The sequence below is a fragment of the Dasypus novemcinctus genome, chromosome 9 (genome assembly GCF_030445035.2).
Source record: "Dasypus novemcinctus isolate mDasNov1 chromosome 9, mDasNov1.1.hap2, whole genome shotgun sequence".
Classification (NCBI taxonomy): Eukaryota; Metazoa; Chordata; class Mammalia; order Cingulata; family Dasypodidae; genus Dasypus; species Dasypus novemcinctus.
The window spans coordinates 40,729,851-40,754,917 of record NC_080681.1 but is presented as its reverse complement, the minus strand read 5'-3'; the positions used below and the strand labels follow the sequence as shown (position 1 = coordinate 40,754,917).

The window sequence follows — 25,067 nt, the reverse complement described above, 5'->3', positions numbered from 1 at the left end:
CAGAAGAAAACATTTTAAGGAAAAGAAATAGACAAATCATAATTGGGGATTTTAACACATCTCTTTCAAGTCAATACATAAAAATCCACTGTATTTCTATATACTGGCAATAAATGATTAGAAAAAGAATTTTTATAATAAAAAAAGATATTGTAAATAATAGCACACACAAAAAAATTACCCTAGGAATAAACCTAATGAAAGATGAGCAAGATTTCTGCCCTGAAAGTTATAAATCACTGATGAAGAAATTGAAGAAAATTTAAAATGAAGAGATATACCGTGTTCATGAATTCGAAGTCTCAATATTTCAAAGATGTCAATTCTCCACAAACTGATCTATAGATTCAATATAATCCCATGAAAAAAAAAAAGCTAGGTTTTTTGTGTAGGGTGGGGAGAATTAGCAAGCTTTTTAAAAAATTCCATATTGAAATGCAAAGGATCTAAAATAGCCAAATAATCCTGAAGAAAAGCAAACCTAGAGTGCTTATACTACCAGATATCAAGATTTATAAAGTTACAGTGGTAAAGACAGTGTGTTATTGAAGTAAGAATAGTCAAATAGACCAATGGAACAGAATGGAGTCCAGAAACAGTCCTGCACATTTGAACTCACCTCATTTACAACAAAAACACAGCTGCAATTGAGTGGGTAAAGAATGATCTTTTCAATAATTGTGAAATGTCTATTGGCTGATAGAGGGGAAAAATAAGCTTGAATCCTGTCTCACATCATATACACACAAAAATAATTTGAGATAGATCATACACCTAAGTGTGAAAGATGAAACAATAAAACATCTGGAACGAAACCATGAATAATAACTCCATGAACTTTGATAAAACTGTCATAAATTTGGCATAAAAACTCTACCCATAAAATAAAATATTAAATTGGATTCCATTAAAATTAAGAACCTCTTTTCATCCAAGGACACCATTAAGGGTAGCCACAAACTGGAGAAGATACTTGGAATACATATATTCAATGAAGGACTCATATACAGAATATACAAAGAACTGCTATAAATCAACAAGAGAAAGACTAACAAACTCAGTGAAAATTGGCCAAAAAGATTTCAATGGGCACTTCACAGAAGAGAATATCTAAATGAAAAATAAGCATATGAAAAAGTGCTTAACATTAATCATCAGAAAAAATGCAAATTCAAACGACAGTACAAACAAGTACAATCCTACTAGAATGACTAAAATTATTAATGTAAAGACTGACAGAAACTGGTAGAAACATGGAGTAAATTAGTACAATCATTTTAAAAGCATTTGACTTTAAAACGTGTTTGGCAATACTGACTAAAACCAGACATGTATGCCATGTGACACAGCAACTCCACTGTTGGAACATTTGCAGTCCATGAAATCAGTGCCTTATAATTGCCTCAACCTGGAAATAACCCAAATGCTCACTGACAGTAAATGGATAAATAAATTGTGGTATATTTCTTACAGTGGAATAATGAAAAAAGAACATATTACTGCAACATGAAGCACCATGCTGAATATCATGGAGATGTTACATGAAAGTAGTCAAACACAAAAGGCTATATAGTGTACATTTACATGAGGCCCCAAAAACAGGTCAAACTAATCTATGTGGCAATAGAAGTCAGAATAGTGATTTAGTTTGGGGAGTTATTGACAAGAGGAAACACAAAAGAAACTTCTGGGATGCTGGAAATAGTCTATGTCTTTGGTAAAAGTTTGTCTGGCAGGGCATTAACTTCATGCACCTCTGGTTTGTGTTATCTGACCCATCTTGACTGCCCCTGAAGAAACCAAATCCCAGGACTCATGGTGCAGTGTTTCATCTGAGCCAAAGCCTCTGTGGATCTGTTCACACCAGACTTGGGAGCCAAAGAGAGTGGAACTCCCACCAGAGCCAGCACAGTGGAAGCAGCGCTAAACCAGACCCTCTTCTCAGGGAAGCTGAGAAAACTCCGTGATATTAGGAAATAAAGCAAATGTGGCAGCAACCAGGACTCTCCATCAAGCAAGCACCCAAGACCCAGGGAAGGCCGAAGGAATCTGGTGAGGCGCCTAACCTTGGTCTGTCACACCAACTGAAACCTGTCAAAAGCAACAGCAGCAACCACAACCCAACAAGGGCATGACAGTGAGAAGCTCAGACCCCTCAGGGATGAAGGACAAAGTTACCCCAACAGGCAAACAAGATAGGCCAGCCAAAATACTGGCTAAAAGCATGGGAAATCAAGAATGGGTAGTGAAGGAAGGCAATGTTAAATACTTAATAATATCCTTGAGGAACAGCTATACCAGCAGGCATTGAAATTTATTTCAATAACCTCTTTTCTTAGGTAATTAGGAAGATTGCAACTGGCCACTGCTTTGAAGGAGATTGTATGACTGTTTGGACTTATGCCATCTCTCAGGGGAAAAGTGAGACAGCTTGCACTCACACAAAAAATACAAACCCTACATTGTAATATTGGAGCTGCATGTGAGGAAAGGTCTTAAGCAGATCTGAGTAGTTCAGCCTCCTCAGTCACTATAAACTCCTTGCAGACCCAAGCGGTTCCGCTGCCTGAGGCCAACCAGAAACTGCTTGGAATCCCTGGCTCCTCCCACACCAGAGGGCAGAGGACACTCTTTTTAAGAAGCTGCGAAAGGGGCTGAATGATACAACCAGGAAGTGCAGGGGAGTTGGTTGCCTGTAAGACATGAGAAGGAACCAAACACTCTCCTTCCTTCTTCTGATGGGCTGCACCAAGGCATGCTTAGGTAGGGTAGGTACGCGGCAGGGTGGCCTGTTGGGTCTTCATTGTGTGGCAGTGGCCAGCATAGTGATGCGTTACCTTTCATTGCTTCCTAGCCTTCGTTAACTCATTTTCCCTTTCTCTCACACTGACTGCTCAGCAATTAAACTTCAAAGTAAATCGTTAGCATATAATTTTAACTTGGGTTTTGTTTTCTAGGAAACCCGAACAAAGACACATTTAGTGGAAAATCCGAGAGTCTTTAAGAATCTAAAAATTTTTAAATTTCATATGTATATTGAATACATACATATTTTTATATAAAAGCACATTTTGGATCATTTGAAAAACCACTTTATAATTCAGTAGTTCACTCTATTTCAATGTATCATATTCAATTGTTTGAAATTATGTTACCAATAAGTACCGATTTAATTTTTATGACTGCATTAGTCAGCCAAAGGGGTGCTGATGCAAAATATCAGAAATTGGTTGGTTTTTATAAAGGGTATTTGTTTGGGGTAGAAGCTTACAGTTATCAGGCCATAAAGCATAAGTTACTTCCCTCATCAAAATCTGTTGCCACGTGTTAGAGCAAGATGTCTGCAAGGGTTCAGTTTCCTGAGTTCCTCTCTTCCTGGGCTTGTCTCCAGGCTCAGCTGCCCTGCTTGTTCCACAAGGCCAGCTGTAGACTATCAGGCAGCCAGCTCTGTCTCTGTCCAGGGCTTGATTCGCTCTGAATTCAGCTGCTCTTCTCCTCTGTATGCTTACTTCCCAGGCTACAGCACAAAACTTCAAACTCCCTTCTTTGTGGTGTGGTTTCTCTGTGAGTCCCCGTCCACCAAGGAGACAGGGATGCAATGGCCTACTGACATGGCCCAATCAAAGCCTTAATCATTATTTAATCAAATAAAAGTGAAACCTCTGTATCCAGTATAATCCAATATGCCCAGAGGGATAGATGAGTTTATAAACATAATTGAATATCTATTTTTAGAATTTGTAAACAATAGCAAACTGCTACAATGACCCAAAGTTAAAAAAAAAAAAAAAATGGGCAAGGTGAAATTGAGGTTACCACCATGTGAAGACCAAATGAAGTAATGGAATGAAGAGATATTTCAAGAAATTTGAGAACAGGAAAGTAACAAGTCAATTTGAGTTCCATCTGATGTTTGGCAAACTTTAAAAAAAGACTGCAGATTCTACAACTCAGCAATAAAAAAACAAATGACTCAACTAAAAATTGGTAAAAGACTTGAGGAGACATTTTTTCTAAAGAATAAATACAAATGGAGAAAAAAACACATGAAAAGATGTTCAACATCGCTTGCTGGTAGGGAAATGCAAATCAAAGCTACAATGAGATATCCTTTCATACATACTAGAATGACCAATATTTAAAACACAGAAAACCACAAGTGCTGGAGAGGATGTAGAGAGATAGGAGGGCTTTTTCACTGTTGGTGGGAATGTAGAATGGTACAGCTGCTGTGGAAATCTGTTTGGCGGTGCATGAGGAAGTTAGATATAGATCTGACGCATGACCTGGCAAAACCACTACTACATATATACCCTGGAGAATTGAGAGCAGGGACATGAACAGACATCTACACACCTATGTTCATAGTGGCATTATTCACAATTGCCAAAAGATCAAAATAAACTGGTGTCCACCAACTGACGAATGGATAACAAACTGTGGTATATACAAATGATGGAATATTATTCAGGTATAAGGGGAAATGAAGTCATGAAGCGTATGACAACCTGGAGTATTATATTGAGTGAAGTAAGCCAGATACAAAAGGGCAAATTTTGTATGATTTCACTATTATGAACTGAATAAAAGGAGCAAACCCATGGAGAATATAAGTCACCAGAAAATAGAATGAAGTTAGAGAATGGAACATTGAGGTTTAATCTGTGCAGAATTGGTAAAAAGGTGGTTTATAAATGTTTGGAAATGACTCTGTGCAGTAGCTGACAGTCCATGTTATGAGTGACAAATAGTTTCAGCAAAATAATTTAATGTTAATTTGAAAATTTTTTGGACTAGTAAGAGATAAAGAATAGAAAAGGCAGAATCTGATAAATTTTGAGGGAGCTTGCTTTGGAAATTTTATATTCTCTCTCCATTATACAATGTTCAATAATACCTATGTTGCTTGTTAATGCTTTTGGTGCAAGTAGTTTGTCTATGAGGAATGCTGATATATGCAGAGATTTATATCAAGGATAGTGAGGGATTAAAAATAAAGACCACCATGAGAGGATAACTGGATGTGTGGGTTACATTTAATGAATGCTCATTGAACATATGCAACAGTCAGGCTTCTGTGGGGTGAGAGCTAGGGGGTAGTCTGGGTGAGTCGGTATGTGTGGCTGCACAAATATTTGTAAGAAGTAAACACATCTTTCAATAGCCAAACTACTTGTCACCTGTGACTCCTTCCAAGGAACCGGATGCGGGTTCCCCACCCTCTCAGCATCTGGCACAGCTCAAGGCAAGAGCAATGTTTCTTTCAACATGAAATATTTTAAAGTACACAGAATGTAAGACTAAACTATTGTTCCTTATATTGGAGATAAATACAATTATGAAACAATTTTGGGTCAAGGGGTTAAAGTCCCATGATAAGCCACCTCTGTTAACTTGGAAAAACATGTGTCTGTATGTGCATATGTATATATATATATGTATATATATGGGTAAGAAAAGATACCTCCAAACCCAAAATTTTCCAAAGAGAGAAGTTGAAAGGAGATGTGCAGCAATGGGGCCATTTAAGAGTTCTGTTTTCATTTTGGCCCTTTGTCTTCTGGAAGGGGCCCTGAGCAACTCACTCATTCAGCTGAATAATAATGGCTATGAAGGCATTGTCATTGCAATTGACTCTAATGTGCCAGAAGATGAAACACTCATTCAACAAATAAAGGTAAGTCTGATTTTGTGTGATCTATTTATCTATAAAAAAGAAAAAGAAAAAAGGTAAGTCTGAAATGTCAATTATCTGTGCTTTCATAAATACATATATAGAATTATATATATATAAATGTTCATATATATATATATATATATATATATATATATGTGATAGAGAGAACTGCAGCTGGGCAGACCTGACAATTTATTTATATGTCTCTGAGTCTCAGGTTCTTTATCTGTAAAAGGGGAATAATAATACTTGACCATTAGGATTCTTGTGAGGGACAATATAACAAATACAATACATATAACCCAGACCCTGACACATTATTGGTGCTCAATAAATCATGACTATATTTACTGGCTGTGAATTACTTCATTGAAAATTTTTCAGTTCTGCACTAGGGCAGAGCCAGCTACATTTGGCAGATATTGAATTCTACCATTGACAAATACCAGATTCTCCCTTTATTCTCACAATTGTAGCCCCCTTCCTTGTGATCATAATGTAGGAGCCCAGGGTGCAATCTCTTACTAAAGAACAGTACTGACCCTTCTGATGGAAGGAAAAGGTCATCCTTAACCATGCCAAAAGAACTGAGGCTTGTTCTGAGAAAAGTTTGAGTATGAGCTCAGAAGTTAGCAGTTAAAAGACCCTGAAGGTTCCCCCCAAAGGTTCCTTGTTCTGAACAAGGGGACATTCAAAAAGGCCAAGTTTAGACAAAGAACAACCTCTACTGCCAGGAAGGAGTTTGGGGCTAGAAAATTGCAGGAATGGTGTGGAGGGGTGGGGGGGGGAGGAGCTTGCCTGTTTATCCTGAAGACTGTCAGATATTACTATTATTGGTAAAAGGGAAATTTATACCTTCTGAAAGCTCTCTTTCAACAATCAGAACCCTTGGGTAAAATTTTCAATTGTCTCAAACTTTGGGAATGGCATCAACAAAAATAAAGAGGCCACTTGGAACAACAGACAAGGAATGTGTGGGAGAAAACCGTGGCCAGTGTTTTCCTGTTATTGACTAGACAGTGGGTTCAGGAACACACTGGGAGAACATAGAGCCTTATCTCTAATGATAATGGTCATTTCTATTTGTATGGTGCTTTAGAGCATTCAGGGTGCTTTCATCTCATTGTTTGGAGTTTTCCTCCTGAGAAGTGTATTTCTCACTACAATTACTAAATTGAATTTTTCTCCCCTGGAGATGGCTCCCTCCTCTGTTTACTTGTTGTTTTTGCTCATTGTTTGTGCTCATTGTCTTGTCGTTGTTTTTCTTTCTTTTTTTCCCCCTGCTCGTTGTCTGTTTTTTTTCCCTTTAGTTGGCAGCGGGAACCAAACCCTAGACCTCCAATGTTGGAGGCAGGCACTCAACTGCTTGAGCCACCTCTGTTCCTGAAAACTGGCTTTTTTATGAGTACTAAATGAGTTGGTCATGTTTCTACCATTTCCTTCTCTATATGAGGAGCATTTAAAGCAGGGGATATTAACAAGGGGTCTGTGAGCTTGAACTGAAATTAAAAAAAAACATTCTTGTGGGGATGTGTTGGTACGGGTATGATACATTCATTAAGTAACACACAGTGTAGTGTGGACTTAGTAAGGGGTCCATGGTGTTCACCTGACTGGCAAAGGGATCCTTGGAACAAAAAAATGTTAAGAACCCCTGATTTAAAGATTTAAGTGTTATAGCGTGCTATAAGTCCCTGAGTAGTTAATAAAAGTGAGTTTCTTCCAATTTGGTGTTCCAGATCTGCAGGGTTGAGGGACCTCATTGTGGGTTTTGTCATGTTTCCCGGCCATCCCTCACTCTCTGCCCAATGACCTTTTTTCTGAAGGGGTACTGTCCCCTGTGCCCTTGTAGAAGTTTCTAAGTCAACTCTTGAAAGGTCAGTAGCCAACATTTCCCTACTTATAAGGTCGGCAGATGGCGCTGCAGCTCCATCCATGACATACTCTGGACAATACTAGCTGTAGAAGCAGTGAGTGTTCACTTCAAACATCTGAGGAAGAGTGAGAGTCAGGGAAAAGCATTCTCTCTCTCTCTCTACCTCTCTCTCTGTTACATGCACACACACACAAGACGATACACAACGGGAGTATTTTGGAGTCTCCTCAAGGCACAGCTGGCAGGCATGGCCTGTTGGGCACTATCGGACCAGTCTGCCACTCACTCTAACCACTTCGTTCATTCATTCATTCATATGTTTGCTCATTAATTCAACAAATATTTACTGAACATTTCCAGTATGTCAAGAACTAGGAATCCAATGATGAATAAGATTCTATCCCTGTCCTTTAGGAAGTTCCAGCCTGTCCTATATGCTATTCAACCTTCTCTTAGCCTCAAGAGTTGAAATATCTATTTGGACATAAGGTCACCTCAAAATCTGGAAGAGATGCCAAAGCAAAGACCCCTTATTTATATTAACAAGAACATTTCATGCTGCTATTCTTTTCTCCTTGAGAGTCACTGAAAATTCACATTTCTTGTGTTACATTGTATTATATTCTAAAATAGAAAGTTTTTACACTCATTTTTTGGCTTTTTGGAGATCTTGACTCCATTCTTTTATTTTAAAAGATGGTATGATGTTAAATCTGGTTTGTTTGAAGAGGAAATTATTAAGCACACCAAAGGCACTAGGCATTGTAGTCAAGCCAATCCTGGTCCAGTCCAGCAAGGTGTTTGCTCCTGCTATGGTCCATTCTTTAGCATGTTATCAATTTTTCCCATTAGCATGCAAATATGTTATACTAGTTCTCATGTTAAAACAAAGAAAAATAAAATTCCCCTGCTCCTAAGTCCTCCTCCAGCTGCTGTCTCATTTCTCTACTCCCCTTTAATTTATCGCAAAACTTCTTGATCAATGGCCTCCAGTTCTCCACCTCCCACTCTCTTGAATCCACACACACACGTGGAGCTGTTGTCTCCATACCACATACTCATGCTGCTAAATCCCGTGGCCAGTTTTCAGCTGTCATCTTACCTGATTGCTCAGCAACATTAGATGCAGATGAGCTCATCCTGGAGCTACTGATTTCCTTCCCATGCACTAACTCCTCCTCTTCCCACTTCTAAACGCTAGGGATCCGGGGCTCAATCTTCAGTCCTTTTCTCTGTTGATATTCACTGTCAAGGACAATGATTTTAAGTCTAAACAGATTAAATGACACCTTCCTATAACAAATAGCTTGTAATATCCTCTCTACCCCACGTCATGATGAGTCTCAGGGAGCATGTGGAGGCATTTATAATTTAACACCGCAGCTCTTTCATTCTGGAGAAACAAAGTTAGGTGCAGTTTGAAAAGAAATTATATTATTATACAACTTTCTTATATCAAACTCTTAGTACTATACCAAAAATAAATACTATCATAACATTTAGTAAGCTACAAAATTATTACAAGTGTCAGCAGGCATTGACGTCATACTAACTTTAGTTTTAATTTCTCTCCACTAGACTTATAATCTATAATTCTCAGTTTCTTAAAGGTTTTTTGGTGCTCAAAGGATCCAATGAAATGCAATTAATAGCTAACTTTAGTAAGCAAATACAATGTGATAAGAAAACATGGTTCCAAGTACTTCACATAGTGGATTTCATTTGATTCTTACAGCATTATTAAGAACTAGCCACTGTAATATTTCCCAATTTATAAATGGGAAAAGTGACGCTCAGGTAGAATTGAGGAAATTGCCTGAGTATCACACAATAAATGATGGACCAAGGATAATGTTTGACATTGGAGTCTACATTGCTAACTATTACACTGTGATGCTGAGTGTGTGGTAAGTGCTCAAAAAATCCTAGCTATTATTAGATATTTCCAAATTAACCATTTCTGTCTTGATAGCCTTTGAAAATGTGAAACATAGATATAAATTTGAATGATTGGCAATTTGGTCTATCTTCAGTAATAATTGTATTTGTTACGTATATTTTCTTTCTTCCCAGGACATGGTGACCCAGGCATCCCCATACATGTTTGAAGCTACAGAAAAAAGATTTTATTTCAAAAATGTTGCCATTTTGATTCCTGAAAAATGGAAGACAAAACCTGAGTATGTGAGACCAAAACTTGAGACCTACAAAAATGTGAGAATATCAAGTATTCAAAATACTCCAGTGTGAATAAGGTCAAATTGTTTACTGAAATTTTGTGATAACAAAAAAACTTTTTCTCAAATTTCAGGCTGATGTTCTAGTTGCTGTACGTGATCCTCCTGGTAACGATGGGCCTTATACTGAGCAGATAGGAAAGTGTGGAGAAATGGGTGAAAAGATTCATCTCACTCCTGACTTCTTAGCAGGAAAATTATTAAAACTGTATGGACCACAAGGTATGAGTGCAGAAGAAATATTCTACTATATTCTCATGTATAACAATTTTATGTTTCATGTAGTGCGACAATAGAATTATTTTTATTAGAGAAATTACAGTTTTATAGGAAATAAATGCATAAAAGACAGAGTTTCCATATACCACCCTATTATTAACAATTTACATTAGTGTTACATTTGTTACAATTGATGAAATGACATTTTATAATTATGCAAATAACTACAGTTCATGGGTTAGTTACATCAGGGTTCACTGCATAGTACAGTCCTATGATTTTTTAAAAAGTTTTTCTAGTAGCATATATACAACCTAAAATTTTCTCTTCCAACCACATTCAAATATATAATTCAGTGCTGTTAATTATGTTCCCAATTACCACGATTCATTACCAAAACTTTTCCATCACCCCAAAACAGAAATTCTCTATCAATTAAGCATTAACTCCCATTCCCTACCCCACCCCATCCTGAAAATCTATATTCTAGTTTCTGACTCTACAAATTTGCTTATCTAATTATTTCATATCAGTGAAATCATATAATATTTGTCCTTTCATGTCTGGCTTATTTCACTCAACATAACTTCTTCATATGTTTTCTTCTTTTGTTCTGTTAATGTGGTATATTACGTAATTGATTTTCTTATGTTGAACCAACTTGCATATCTGGGATAAATCCCACTTGATTGTGGTGTAGAATTTTTTTTAATATGCTGTTAGATTCAGTTTCTTGGTATTTTGTTGCAGATTTTTAGTGATTTGTGTCCTCTCTCTTTTGTTCTTTGTCAGTATAGCTAAAAGCGTGCCAATTTTATTGATTTTTTCGAAGATCCAACTTTTGGTTTTGTTGAGTCTCTACATTTTTAAAATTCTCTATTTCGTTTATCTCTGCTCTAAATTTTGTTAGTTTCTTCTTTCTGCACACTTTGGGTTAGTTTACTCTTCTTTGTAGATTCTCCAGTTTAAAATTAAGTCTCTAATTTGAAATCTTTCTTTTTTAATGTAAGCATTTAGAGCTGTAAATTTCCTTCTCAGGACTGTCTCTACTGCAATCCAAAAGTTGAGGTTTGTTCCGTTTCATTTTCATTCTTCTCAAGATGTTTCCTAATTTCCCATGTAATTTCTCACTTGACCTTTTGGCTATTTCAGAGTACATTGTTTAATTTCTACATATTTCTGAATTTTCTAGTTTTTCATCTGTATTGATATCAACTTCCATTCCACTGTGGTCAGAGAATATGCATTCTATGATTTCAATATTTTTAAATTTATTGAGACTTGTTTGTGACCTAAGATATGATCTATTCTGGAGAACGATCTATGTGCACTAGAGAAGAATATGTATTCTGTTGTGGGGTGAAGTATTCTGTATATGCTCTGTTAGGTATAACTATTTTGGAGTTTTTTTCAAATCTTCTATTTCCTTATTTATCTTTTGTTTAGATATTCTATCCATTATTGAAGGTGGTGTATCAAAATCTCTTAATATTAATGTACAACCATTTATATCTCCCCTCAAATATGTCAATATTTGCTTCATATATTTTGGAACTCTGCTGTTAGGTACATGTATATTTGTAACTGTTATATATTTTTGTTGAATTGTCCCCTTTATCAGTATATAATCACCCTCTTTGTCCTTCATAACAATTTTTGACTTAAAGTCTGTTTTATCTCTTGGTTACTACTTGCATGGTATAATTTTTTCCATCCTTTCACTTTCAACTTACTTATGTCTTTTAAGTTTAGTCTCTTAAAAACAGCGTATGGTTGGATCATGCTTTTTTTTCATCCACTCTACCTTTTGAGTGGAGAGTTTAATCCATCTACATTTAAATTAACAAACTGATAATGCAGTATTTACTTCTACCATTTTGCTATTTTTGTTTGTAAGTCCTATACCTTTTTTGACTTCAATTCTTCCATGAATGCCTACTTCCATATTCATGTTTTCTGTATTATACCATTTTGAATCCTCTCATCCCTTTCTGAATATATTTTTCATGTATTTTCTTTGTGATTAACATGGGGTTAAAATTTAACATCCTAAATCTTTAATAATCATATCTGATTTGACATCAACTTATTTTCAATAGCATACACATACATTGGTCCTATACCCCATCACCCCCCACCTTTTTTATAATTGTTACAAATTACTGTTGTACACTTTATGTCTAAAACCATATATTTATCATTACTTTTTAGGCATTTTCATTTTAACACCTGTAAGAAGTAAGAAGAAGAGTTAAATTCCAAACAATACACTATAACAATCCTGGCATTTATAATTACTCATATGGTTACCCTTACAGAAGGTCATTATTTCTTTATGTCACTGTGATCCAGTGTCTAGAACCTTTTTCTTTCAGTCTGAAGAACTCCCTTTAGCATTGCTTGTAGTGCAGGTTTAGTAATAGTGAACTCCCTCACCCTTTTTTTTCTGGATATGTCTTCATCTGTCCCACACTTTGGAAAGAGATACTGCCAAATATTTTATATCCTTGATTGGTAATTGTTTTCTTTTAGTACTTTACATATTTTGTACCATTGTCTTCTTGCCTTCATAGTTAGTGATGAGAAATCAACACTTAATCTCATTGTGATTTCCTTGTGCATAACTCATTGCTTATTTCTTGCAGCTTTCAGAACTGTTTGTACTTGGCCTTGGAAATTTTTATTATTATATGTCTCGGCATGGTTCTCTTTGAGTTTATCCTGTTTTGGGTTTATTTGGCTTCTTGAATGTGCATATTCATGTCTTTTTTAAAAGTTGGGACAATTTCTGCCATTATTTCTTTGAATATTCCTTCTGCCCCTTTTTCTTTTTCTTCCCTGCCTGGGACTCCCATAATGCATATATAGGTATGCTTGATGGTTTCCACAGGTCTCTTAGGCTCTATTCATTTTTTTAGTTTTATTATTTTTTCTTTCCACCCTCAATCTGAATCATTTCACTTGTCTTGTCTTTGAGATCACTTTTTCTTTCTTCTGCTTTTTCTTCTTCTTCTTTTTCTTTCTTCTCCAATCTGCTGTTGAAACCATCTTGAGAATTTTTTAGTATAATTATTGTTTATTCAACTCCAGTATTTCTGTATTTTTCCTATTGAAAATCTTAAGGAGATTCCCGTATTGTTCATTCATTGTTTTCCTCATATCCTTTAGTTCTTTCTCCAGGTTTTCCTTTATCTTCTTGAGCATATTGAGGATTATTTTTTTTAAAGTCTCTGTCTGACAATTCTAAAGTCTATTTTTCTGGTTTCTGGATTTTCATCTTGTTCTTTTGGAGGGGCCAGCATTTCCAGTTGCTTTGTTTGTTTTATCTGAGCCTGAGTGGGGCCCTGGATCCTGCTTGTTTTTCAAGATTTGTGATTGATAGAGGCCTTAGGAATTTCCCATTTACAGTTTACAGGAGTTCAAATGTATGCCCAGTGTACTCCCTTTGAAATAGGCTTTCACCCCCTCCTGGGTGCTCTCGAGTGACTTAATGCAGGAAGTCCTTTGCCTCAGGCTATTTCAACTTAATTGTTTTTCTACTGTCCCAACTGTCTGAAAGTGGTTTCTCTGCCTCCTGGACAAATTCTTGGAGGACAAGCCTGACATGTTCCCCATCTCATTCTCTTAGACTTCTACCTGATAGATTGACATTGACATACAGGCACCCCAATGTACACAGAGAGACCACTCTGCTTCCTCTGTGGCAGGGACAGGAACCTACAAAGGGAATGCAAGGTAGTTTTACCTTGTGTTATGAAGGGGGCTGGGGAAGAGTTAGCAAGGACCTTCTTCCATGGCTTTTGAAGTTGCATTCTCTTGAATCAGAACTTGCCCAGTTAATGCAGTCCCTTAATTGTTTTCAGTAGTGTTGAGGAAGTTTACTCTCTTTAAGTTTCCTCTGCCACCCCTCCTTGAAGGGCCATGGAACAATGGCCAACCTCAAAGCCAGGCCCTAGAGAGCTGAAGTGGCTGATCAAAAGTAGTGATTAGAGATTAGATCACATACACCTGGAGCTTGGAGGACTGGGTCTTTATGTGTCCCCTGGCATCAGCAAGCTGTACCATAAGCTTGAGTTCTAGTCCCCACTGTTGCTGCGGGAAGGAAGGTGGTGGCCACTGCAAGGAACGTGAAACTCATTGGTCTTTACCACAATTTACCAAACTCTTCCTCCCACTCCTCCCTCATGCCACACCATGTTCCTCAAGATCATAGAGTTTCAAAATAGTTGATACAAGTGGTTCCTGCTAGTTCAGTAGTTATTTTGGTAGAAGGACTGATTGCTGAGTTTTGTGCACTGCCATCTTTCCACACTCCTTTCGGACAATAGCATCATTTTTGTAAGTAAGCACACATATTCAAAATAAACTACGATAGCATAGTTCTTCACTTAAAACAAAGATTTTGGGAAGCGGATGTGGCTCAAGTGATAAGGGCTCCACCTACCATATAGGAGGACCCAGGTTCAATCCCTAGGGTCTCCTGGTGAAAAAGAAAAAGAGAAAGTGTGCTTGCACAGAGAACTGGTACCTGCATGGTGAGCTGAGTGCTTGCATGGTAAGCTAAGTGCCCATGCAGTGAGCTGAGTGCCCATGTGGGTACTCGTGTGGTGAGCCAGTGCCTGCACAGTGAGCTGAGTGCCCATTTAGTGAGCCAAGAGCCTGTGTGATGAAACAGTGCCTGTGCAAGTGAGTCACACAGCAAGCTGATGATGCAACAAAAGAGAGATGAAGGGGAGAATCAAAGTGAAGCGTAGAGACCAGGAACTGAAGTGGCTCAATGAACAGGGAACCTCTCTCCACATCAGAGGTCCCCAGGATCGAATCCCAGTGAATCCTAGAGGAGAAAGACAAGAAGAGAAGACAAAAAGAGAAATAGATAAAGCATATTATGCAGCTAATGGATATAGACAATAAAAACAGTGGGGAGGGGTGAAACAAAGTTCAGAACATTGAAATTCAATCTTCATATTTTGCATACATGTATAAGATATAGTACTTTTAACATTTAGAAATTATACTATCAGATAATAACTAAAGTTTAATGTAGATATATGATTATTCCATTGTAACATAAAATATGATTATTATGTTAAAATACAGAATAACATAGGTTCAAATTCCACATGCTAAAATTTTATCTCAAGCCACTGTCCTGAGGAGAGGATATCACTACTCTGTTTTAAAAAGCAGTTGTTTTAAGTCTATTCTCCTTACTTTTTCCCCAGAACATTTTCTGTTCTGTACAATACATTTTTATAGAGAGAGAGAGACATGTTAATGTCACTTGTTTTCTTTAAATTCCTTATTTTTCACAAGGTTTTTTGAGCATATAAATTTTCTTGGTGTTTATCTCTTCCAAATTTAAGTTTCCAAACTGAGCACCTTCTGAATACTAGCTACTTTGCTAGGCATTGAGGATGTAAAGATAAGTAAGATTCAGCCCCTGATAAGTCTATTGGGAGAGTGAGTTAAATAAGTGAATAGGCAGACAGTTGAATTAGGTTTCAATGGATCTGTGAGGTGACTCCCACCTGCATGAATTGCACCCTGAATTGTACCTCTTGCCTGGAATTTATGTGGGAGCTACCAAATGGTGTTGCTGCACAGTGCTCTCAGACTTTTGGTGGATTCAGATTATAAATGGAACTTGTTAAAATGCAGATTTGTATGCAGTAGTTCTGGGGCGGGGCTCAGGAATCTGCATTTCTAACAAGCTCCCAGGTGATGCTCCTCCACAGACCACACTTTGAGTAGCAGGAGGCATATCCTTGCCCTTCAGCTCTGTTTTTCACTGAAGAAAACGTTCCAATATTCCTCAGCAAGCTAAACTCTTTAGTAAAGAATCATATGAATTACATTAAAAATGTTCAGATGAACAGTCTTTGGAGGAAATATTAAAAGAAACAAGCAATGGAATATAATTTTTACTTTTCAAGTGTAATCGAATGTGATTAGTTACAGAATACTAATATTGTATTTCTTTACCATTGCACAAAGATTAGAATCCTTCAGAACTGGCTTGATTTTCTTCTTTTTAACAGACAAGGCAGAGAAAACAAATGAGCAAACAAAAGAACCCTTGGTTCTTCCCTCTCCCCGCCGCCCCAACCCAAAGAGCACTGAGAAAGAGATGTCAAAATATCTTTATTATTCTTTTACAACACTTCATTTCACCTCCATGGCAGGAACAGAAAATTCTCAACATATGGCTTAATGAACATATGTTGAACTGAGTTGCCTAACTGTCCCATCCTGCTCCTGCCCCTACCCCCAGCTTGGTGGTCACCATATCCTAGCCCATCTCTGGCCTGCTCCTTTCTGTATCTCCACTCCTGCTTCTCACAGTCTTCCCTTACCTTTAAGCGGCCATCAGGTGTTCCCCAGAACCTACAGAATTAAGCCTAAGTCTTCCGTGTGGGGTATTGGCCCTTCCTTAATATGTCCAACTTTCCAAATTCAGCCTACTTTGGAAGTTACATTCCAAAAACCAAGTTGCACCTAAGTCACTAAGATTCATCCAAATCTAACAAGTGACTTTAAGTTCTAGACACCATGTGCCTGAAAAGGTCATGATGCCTGTCTCCATGGAGATATGTGTTTAGTGTGGGAGACGGCAAGAAGACAGCAATGGCAATACAAAGTGATAAGTGCCATGGTGCCATATAATGAAAGTGGAAAGGACGGATACCTGGCCTAGTGTGGACATGTCAGGGAAGGCTTCTAGGTGGGCATAAGTTTGAGTTTTGAAAGGTGAGTAGGAATTGTACAGGCAGAAACAGGAAGAGGGTATTCCAAGCAGAGGAAAACTATGTGAAAAGGACCAGAGATGAACAAGAGCATGGTATGGCCTGGAAAAAAAAGAAGTTCTGGAATTCATCTAGATTCTAGAATTTTGGAAGTAGGGGGAAAACAGCAAGAAATAAGGCTGCAGAGAGGAGCCATCACTGGGGACCTGCCATGTTAAGGAGTTGGGCTTCCTCTGAGCAGCATGGCGAGGAGCCAGTGAAGACTGGAGACCTGGAAGCCAGGTAGGTGGCTGACGCAGTAATTCAGGAGTAGTGGCAACAAGACTGAAACAAAGCGAAAAGGCGGAAGTGGAGGAGGCAGGCCTTGAGTTTGATTAGAGATGAGCCTGGAGGGAAAAGGACAAATCGAGGATGCTGTCCTGGCTGCCCCATGAATGCCTCTGGCTCCCAAAGTAGCTTGTGAGACCTCCACATTGCACTTGCAACGTTGGGCATTGTAATTGTCTGATCATGTGTGTCATTCACTCAGCTATTAGCCATGTGAGGACAGGGCTACTGTTTCATCTCTGTACGAATAACGGCCTGGCATCTGATTAACATTTAATGAGCCAAAATAAGAACTTATAGTCCACAGGAACATACAGTTGTCCTCTTAGATTTTTCTTTCTCAGGAAATCAGAATTTCAATTAAAAATAAATAAATAAACATTGAGCATAATAAGCATTCAAAAGAATTTTTTTACCCTCCCGTGTTAGAGATTTGCCATTCCTATTGTAATCGTGCGTTTAAAATATTCTCCCACAGGTAGGGCATTTGTCCATGAGTGGGCTCATCTACGATGGGGAGTATTTGATGAATACAATAATGACCAGAAATTCTACTTATCCAAAGGAAAAAACCAACCAGTAAGGTATGAACATTTTGATTTAACTTTTCCCAAACTATTTTAAGATGCAAACAATTTTTTCTTGAATTGATTGCTTAAAAATACTAGTCTTTTCTCTTATTTGCTACCTATAATTCAATTCATTCTTAGTGCCAGCTTTTTTAGGTTCCTACAAGACTACCTATTTTTCATTTCATAAGAGCTTCAATTAGTTTAATTCTCTACTCTGCAGCTACAAATATTTGCCTCTTCTTTTTTCAGTGTACCAACTATATGAAATTCACAGCTGTTAGGTTCAGTGTCTCCACACTTCCTGTACCTAAAAGATAAACCAGATTCAATGACATAAACAGAGCTATCTGTGAGAACTTTGTCAGTATGAGTGGGTCTGGGCAGTATTGTGCAACTTCCCTGAAAGACAAATATTAAGTGAAATAAAACAAACACTTCTCACACTTTGAATTAAACCCTGTAGAGTGTCAGTAGAAAACAAACTGAACAGTTGGAAAGTGCTCTTGGCTTCCATAATTTTATCAGAGAGTTCTTGCCACCAATCATTTCCATATATATAAACTTCTTTAGTACAAACATAAAATATAGGCAATTTCTCAATTGATTATTTTTTTAACTTTATTTCCAAAGAAGTTTTAGACTTCAGAAAAGTTACATTGAAAATATAGGGGACTCCCATATACCCCACCACCTTCCCCTTCCATATTTCCCCCTATTAATAATATCTTTCATTAGTGTAGTACATTTGTTACAATTGATGAACAAATATTGAAACATTGCTACTAATCATGGTCTGTAGTTTACATTCTGATTTACACTTTGCACTGTGCAATGTTATAAGTTTTGACAAAATGTATAATGACCTGTATTCATCATTGCAATATCATGCAGAGCAATTCCAGTGCTCCCAAAATGCCCCAGGATCCACTTATTCTTCTCTCCCCCTCCCCTAAGAACCTCTGGCAACCACTATCTTTATATCTATGTTACAAGTTCTTCAGTTACTACAATAATAATGTCTACTTTGGTCTATGGTTGCATTCTCCTTTATTTTTGTTCATTACTCAATTTTGATGACTTTGGGAATGTGATACCTACTCTGCTTCTGTTTGAGAAGGGGCTTAGATCTTATGGGGCAGATAAAAGGAACTGTCTTGCTTGCAGTTGTAGATACTCTGTTTTTTGTAGGTGGGCATTGTCTCATCATCATCATTTTGTTAGTTGTCCAGAGTGAGTCCAATGAACTGGAGAGTAGATGTTGGCTGCAATTCGGCTGAGATTTACAGCTCAATGCTTAGCATACAAACAGATAGAAGATATAAATCTCTGGGACATATACCAGCTTATCTTTCCCCCACCCTGAGATGACTCTCTTGTCTGTCTGCTCATTGTTTCCTCTCATTGTCTGCTTGTTTGTCTGCTCATTGTCTGCTTGTCTTCTTTAGGAGGCACCGGGAACCAAACCTGGGACCTCCCATGTGGGAGGTGGGCACCCAACTGCCTGAGCCACAGCTACTCCACCCCAATTTATTTTCAAAAGCTGGCATAATTCTAATACTAAAACCTGCCAGTTGGCACAAAAAAGAATTTTGTAGATACAGTTCTCTAAAAAGATAAAGGCCAATTTTTTAAAAATAAAAAGAAAGTAAATTAGATCTGACATTATTAAAGGAAAAACAAATATACTTGGACCAAGTTAGATGTCTTCCAGAAATCCAAAAATGTTGTAATATTAGGTAAGTTATTACTATATATCAGTTATTAAAGAAGAAAAATGAATTATTTTTCCAAAAGATACTCAAAAGGAATTTGATAAATTCCATCACACTTATTTCTGAATGTGAAACAAAACAAAACCCCCCCTCTTTTAAAAGAAGAATAGAGGTTGATACACACCCCTCTCCAATTCTGTTTCCAGCCTTATTAGCCTGGTGATTCTTTAAGGAGATATGCCCAGCTTTGGTTCATTTACTGTATTTATTTGGTACGATTGCTTCAAAAGCGGGAAGCTGTGCCAGTCTCAGAACTCAGCCTTGGCTTCCCATTTCTCCCACAGAAGCATTACCCCTCTTCACTTTTACCTTTCATTATTACATTCAAAATCTGTCACTTGGTCCACTTCCATCTTATTATCCCTCATCATTGATGAGGCACGAATAGACACTTTTACCTTTTTGACCTGGAATTCCCCTGCATGGGGTGCATAACTGTCTTCTAGAGCCATGCATAGATCACCCAATTCCTTCATCCTGTACCAAACGCACTATATAGACAACAGCCCAGGGTCACGTCCTTTATGTCCATATGTTGTTGGTTTAGCCTCTCAAATCTCAGTGAACTGGTGCCATTCTGAACCTGACATCTGCCTTTTCCACTTCCCTTTCCTAAGCTTCCAGACAGTTAGACATTACATATTCCCTTGAGGGGAAAGTTGATTATTACACATTTCTTTTAAGAAATATTCTAGAAATATCTACATATACAACATGTTCTTCCTTCCACAGGTAACTGCTCATATCACATTTAGCAGAGTTGACATCATTACCATGACTTCTTAAAAATAAATTTTTTTATTATTATGCTCTAGGAATAATATATATTGTCCCTTGTCTTCCAAATGCTTCAGTTATTATTTGTAAGGTCTAGAAGCAATCACAGAAATGACAGTACTGCCCACAACAGAAGCCCACTTTCTTAATATGATACAGAACATCTACTGAACACCTGCAGGCAACATCATATTTATTAGAGAAACACCAGAGACAGGCCTGGGTAGAAGATCAGGATAGCCACTATCAACGTAGCCATGCAACCTGGTTGAGGAAGGAACACAGAAAATGGCTTTAGTGCAGCTGACATGTGGTCCACTTAGAAAACAAAGGGGATAACCTGAAAGTAAATTAATAAGAGAGGTCAATAAGGTGGCAAGATATAAAATAAATATTCAGACTGCTTTCTAGTAATAATAGCAATTAAAGGTATAATAAAAGTAAGAATAACTTCAGAAGAGATCTGGAAGATACATTTGAAGAAAACTATAAAACTCTTCTAAAGGCTTTAAAAGAAGACCAAAGTAAATTGAAAGGCTTTCAATTTATGACAGATTAATATAAATTAATATATAGGTTTTATGAAACTCTAGTCAAAAGTATATCCATTTTAACCTCATTTAAAAATTCCTAGAGTTCATCCAATAGACAATAACTAAGAACATTTTTGAAAAAGAAGAGTAATAAAGAGGATTTTTACTTATCAAAATTTAAAATAAACTATAAAATTATATTAATTAAAACAAAGTGGACTGACAGATACTTGTATAAACAATAAATTACTATTTAATGCTGTTGGAGTTACAAATTGATGAGGAAAGTCAGGTTTTCTTAATGTATGTGGACAATTTGTAACTGTGAGAAGAAAAAATAAACTCTGTTCCAATTGGATAAACACATTGAATATAAAAAATAAAAAGCTAGAAGAATATTAATAAATATCAGACCCCTAATTGGTGAAGGTTTTTCAATGTATTCAAAAATTGGAAGAAAATACAACTTAAAAGAATGATAAATTTGGCTACATATAAATTTAAAGTTTTGTTTCATATAAACCAAACATAAACTAAATAAAAAGATAAACTAAAAAGCATTTTTTCAAAAATAAAAAGGTAGGCATTTAAAAGCTTAATATTCTAATACATAAAGAATATTTTCAAACCATAAGAAAACAAACACTGCAATAGGAAAATAGACAAAAGAGAAGAATAATTCACGAAGTAAGAAATAAAAATGGCAAATAAACATATAAAAATTTCCAGACTCACTAGTAATCAAAGAGGTGCAAATTAGACAACAATGAGAATCTTTTAGTACCTTTGTTTCTGTAAATGGGATAAACACTTACCCAGATGGTAGAGGTATAAATTTTATATTTTTATCTTGAGGTACTGGGGCTAGGGAGTGAAACTGGGGACCTCATAAGTGGGAAGCCAATGCTCAACCACTGAACTACATCAGCAACCCCGAGTTGTTTTTTTTTTGTTTGTTTCCTTTTTTTTTTTTTTTTTTAAGGAGGAACCAGGAACCAAACCTGGGAGCTCCCATATGATAAGCAGGTGCTCAACCATTTGAGCCATATCTGCTCCCCGGTAGAGGTATAAATTGACATACATTTTCTGGAAAGCTATTTCAAATCTCTAAAATGTTTTGTTTTTTAAAAGATTTATTTTATTTATTTCTCTTCACGCCTCGTTGTTTGCACTTTGTGTGTCTGTTCCCTTCTTTCTTTTTTTAGGAAGCACGGGGAACTGAACCCAGGACCTCTGATGTGGGAGGGAGGCACCTAATTGCTTAAGCCACCTCCGTTCCCTACTTTGTTGTGTCTCTAGTTATGTTTTTCCCTGTATCTTTTGTTCTGTCATCTTGTCATGTCTGCTTGCCATGTCTGCCCATTCTCTTTAGGAGGCACCAAGAACCTCTGCTCCCTGCTTTATTGGATCTCTTATTATATTTTCCTTCTGGGTCTCTTGTTATGTCATCTTGCTGAGTCAGCTTGCTGCGCCTGCCGGTCATGCCTGTTTGCTGTCTTTTTTAGGAGGCACCAGAACTGAACCATGAACCTCCTATATGGTAGGCATGAGCCTAATTGCCTGAGCCACATCTGCTTCCCTCTAAAATACTTTTTATTTCTAGACCTAGTAATTTCATGTTTAAAAAGTCATTCTTAGAAAAGAATAAGCTATCAATAAACTTTAAAATATTCAAACTTTGGATCTGATAATTCTACTCTGGGAATCAGTCATGTGGAAATATTTGGAAATACAGTAAAAATTTTTTATTAAATTTTGTTTATTCACTGAAGTGTTATTTTTATTACTGACAAGTTGAGGGAGAAAGTAAATTAAATAAATTAGGCTAAGTTCTCATTAGCATATAAAAATATACTATGAATTTATTAAAATCATGTTTTGAAAGAATATTAAATGCCATCCTAAATTTCAAATACACAGACACATTAAGTTTTTTTTAATAGAAACAAAGAACCTTTGTCTTATTTTTTATTAAAAGATGGAAGTGAATTATTCTTTCCCTACTCCTACTCTCAGTTTCTGTACACAAGTACAAAAAAGATTTCACACTTTTCTTTGTGACCTGATCAGACACCATTGCTTTTTTAAAATTTTTAAAAATTTAATTGCCCTTTTTTAAAAAAAGATACATAGATCACAAAAAATGTTACATTAAAAAATATAAGAGGTTCCCATATACCCCACACCTCACCCCACCCCACTCCTCCCATATCAAAAAACTCTTTCATCACTGTGGCACATTCATTGCATATGGTGAAAACGTTTTGGAGCACTGCTACACCACATGGATTATAGTTTACATTGTCATTTACATTAAGGTTTTGAAAAACAGGAAATGAAACTATATGGGCAAAATTATTCTTGGATAATTCTTGCATGGAGAGAGAAGGAAATGCTTCAACATGTTGATTTATTTCTGATGAGAGGGCATAATTTTTTTCTTTTCTTCTTTTATGATTTTTGCTATTTTCCAATTTTTCTAGTGTTATATATTGTTTATATAATCAAAAAATGAATATAATTTAAAAACAAGGTATGTGGGAAAGGAATACCATTTTTAAAAATTAATTTATTGAAGTATATCTCTCATATATAAACATACATAAACAGTAAGTGTATAATAATAGTTGTGAACTTACAAAACAAGCATATATAACATCATCCAGGGCTCTCATAACTCACCCTACCACCAATAACTTGCATTGTTGTTAAATCTTTTTAACTGATTGTAGCAGTTTGACATGGTTATGAATTCCAAAAATAGATATTGGATTATGTTTGTAATCTGATTTGTACCTGGGCATGATTGAGTTATGATTAGGGCGTTGAGTCCCCACCCACCAAGGGGTGTGGTGAAGAACAGAGTGGAGGATTTCTGATGTTAGAGTTTGATGCTGAAGACGCGGGAAGTCAGCATTCAGAGGAAAGAGAAGCCAGCACCAGGAAGGAAGGAACGTAGAACCCAGAGAAAAGTAAGCCCCAGGAATGTAGGAACCCAGGAAGCCTGAACCCTCGCAGACGTTGGCAGCCATCTTGCTCCAAATAGACTTTGGTGAGGGAAGTAACTTGCATTTATAGCCTAGTATCTGTAAGCTCTTACCCCAAATAAATAACCTTTATAAAAACCAACCGATTTCTGGTATTTTGCATCATCACCCCCTTGGCTGACCAATACACTAATGATTAAAGAGCATTGTCAAAATATGTCTACTAACCAAAGTAGTTTTCTCCCAACCAACCCTATTATTATTATCTTTATATCATTTATATATTTTTTCATAATTTGTAAGAAATGTCTCACGACAATGCAAGATGCTGGTGGTGGGATGATGTAAGAATACCATTTTTAATAGCAATAAAGTATAAGCAAAAATATAAAGAAAAATGTAAAATATCTATGAAAATACAAGAACTATGTAAAAACTGTATGAAATTAATTAGAAAAAAACAACAGGAATTTCAGCAAGCCCACTGACAGCAACAAAAGAGGGCTTCTGATTTTCCAAGAATAAGAGGAATGGATTAGGAAGTCGCTGTAGACTTTGGTCTTCATTAATAGCAGCTATAAGCACACTTAGCTTTACTGCTACAAATTCTGATACCATGCTGGGGTCCTTCACACACTTCCTGGCAAACAGAAATCACTCTGATGAGAATTTAATCATTTTGTTGTTTGAAGGGGATGTATTTGTTTCTTAAATTATGAGAGGATATCAATTATGAGAGGATATCAAAGACAAGGCCATCCATCAAAAACTGATCACAGCGCCTAATCTTTTGAAATGATTACATCAACTAAACATCTAACCTTAACTTATTTTCAGATGTTCAGCTGACATTACTGGTAAAAATGAAATATATAAGTGTCAGGGAGGCAGCTGTATCACCAGAAGGTGCAGACCCATCCCAGCAACAGGGGAGTTCGAGAAAGAATGTGAGTTCATCCCGGACGAGGTGCAGACTGAGAAGGCTTCCATAATGTTTTCACAAAAAATTCAGTCTGTAAGTATCTTGCTCTCTTTTTTTTCCTAGACTTTGATGAACTTAGTGACATTTTCTTTGCCCCTGATGCTCCAAGAAGGGATCAAATTGTAGAGAAACCATCAAAGGGCAGTTGATCCTCTGTGACACAAACTGGGAATGCAAACCCAGGGAGAGAATCCCATCTCCCCGGTCCCTTCCTCTGTCCAGTCTTTCATTTCCATATCCCTCTCACTAGCTTTTAGTTTAAGTACTTAGAATTCCTTCAAATGTACTTAAAGGCATACAAGCACACAAATTCTTGGTTAAGGAATTTTCCAAGGTTTAGGCACTTCCTTTTACTAGTTAAT

General features: G+C 36.8%; 1 protein-coding gene across 1 annotated transcript in view; it reads left to right on the top strand.

Moving 5' to 3' along the window:
* The first annotated feature begins 5,392 nt into the window (after positions 1 to 5,392).
* CLCA1 (chloride channel accessory 1) overlaps positions 5,393 to 25,067 on the top strand; it is a 36,710-nt gene continuing 17,035 nt past the window's right edge. Inside the window, exons 1-5 of the mRNA XM_004480906.5 lie at positions 5,393 to 5,677; positions 9,627 to 9,767; positions 9,865 to 10,012; positions 17,561 to 17,666; positions 24,561 to 24,738. Of these exons, the coding sequence (XP_004480963.2) occupies positions 5,405 to 5,677; positions 9,627 to 9,767; positions 9,865 to 10,012; positions 17,561 to 17,666; positions 24,561 to 24,738 (846 nt within the window). The 5' untranslated portion in view covers positions 5,393 to 5,404. The remainder of the gene's footprint in view (positions 5,678 to 9,626; positions 9,768 to 9,864; positions 10,013 to 17,560; positions 17,667 to 24,560; positions 24,739 to 25,067) is intronic.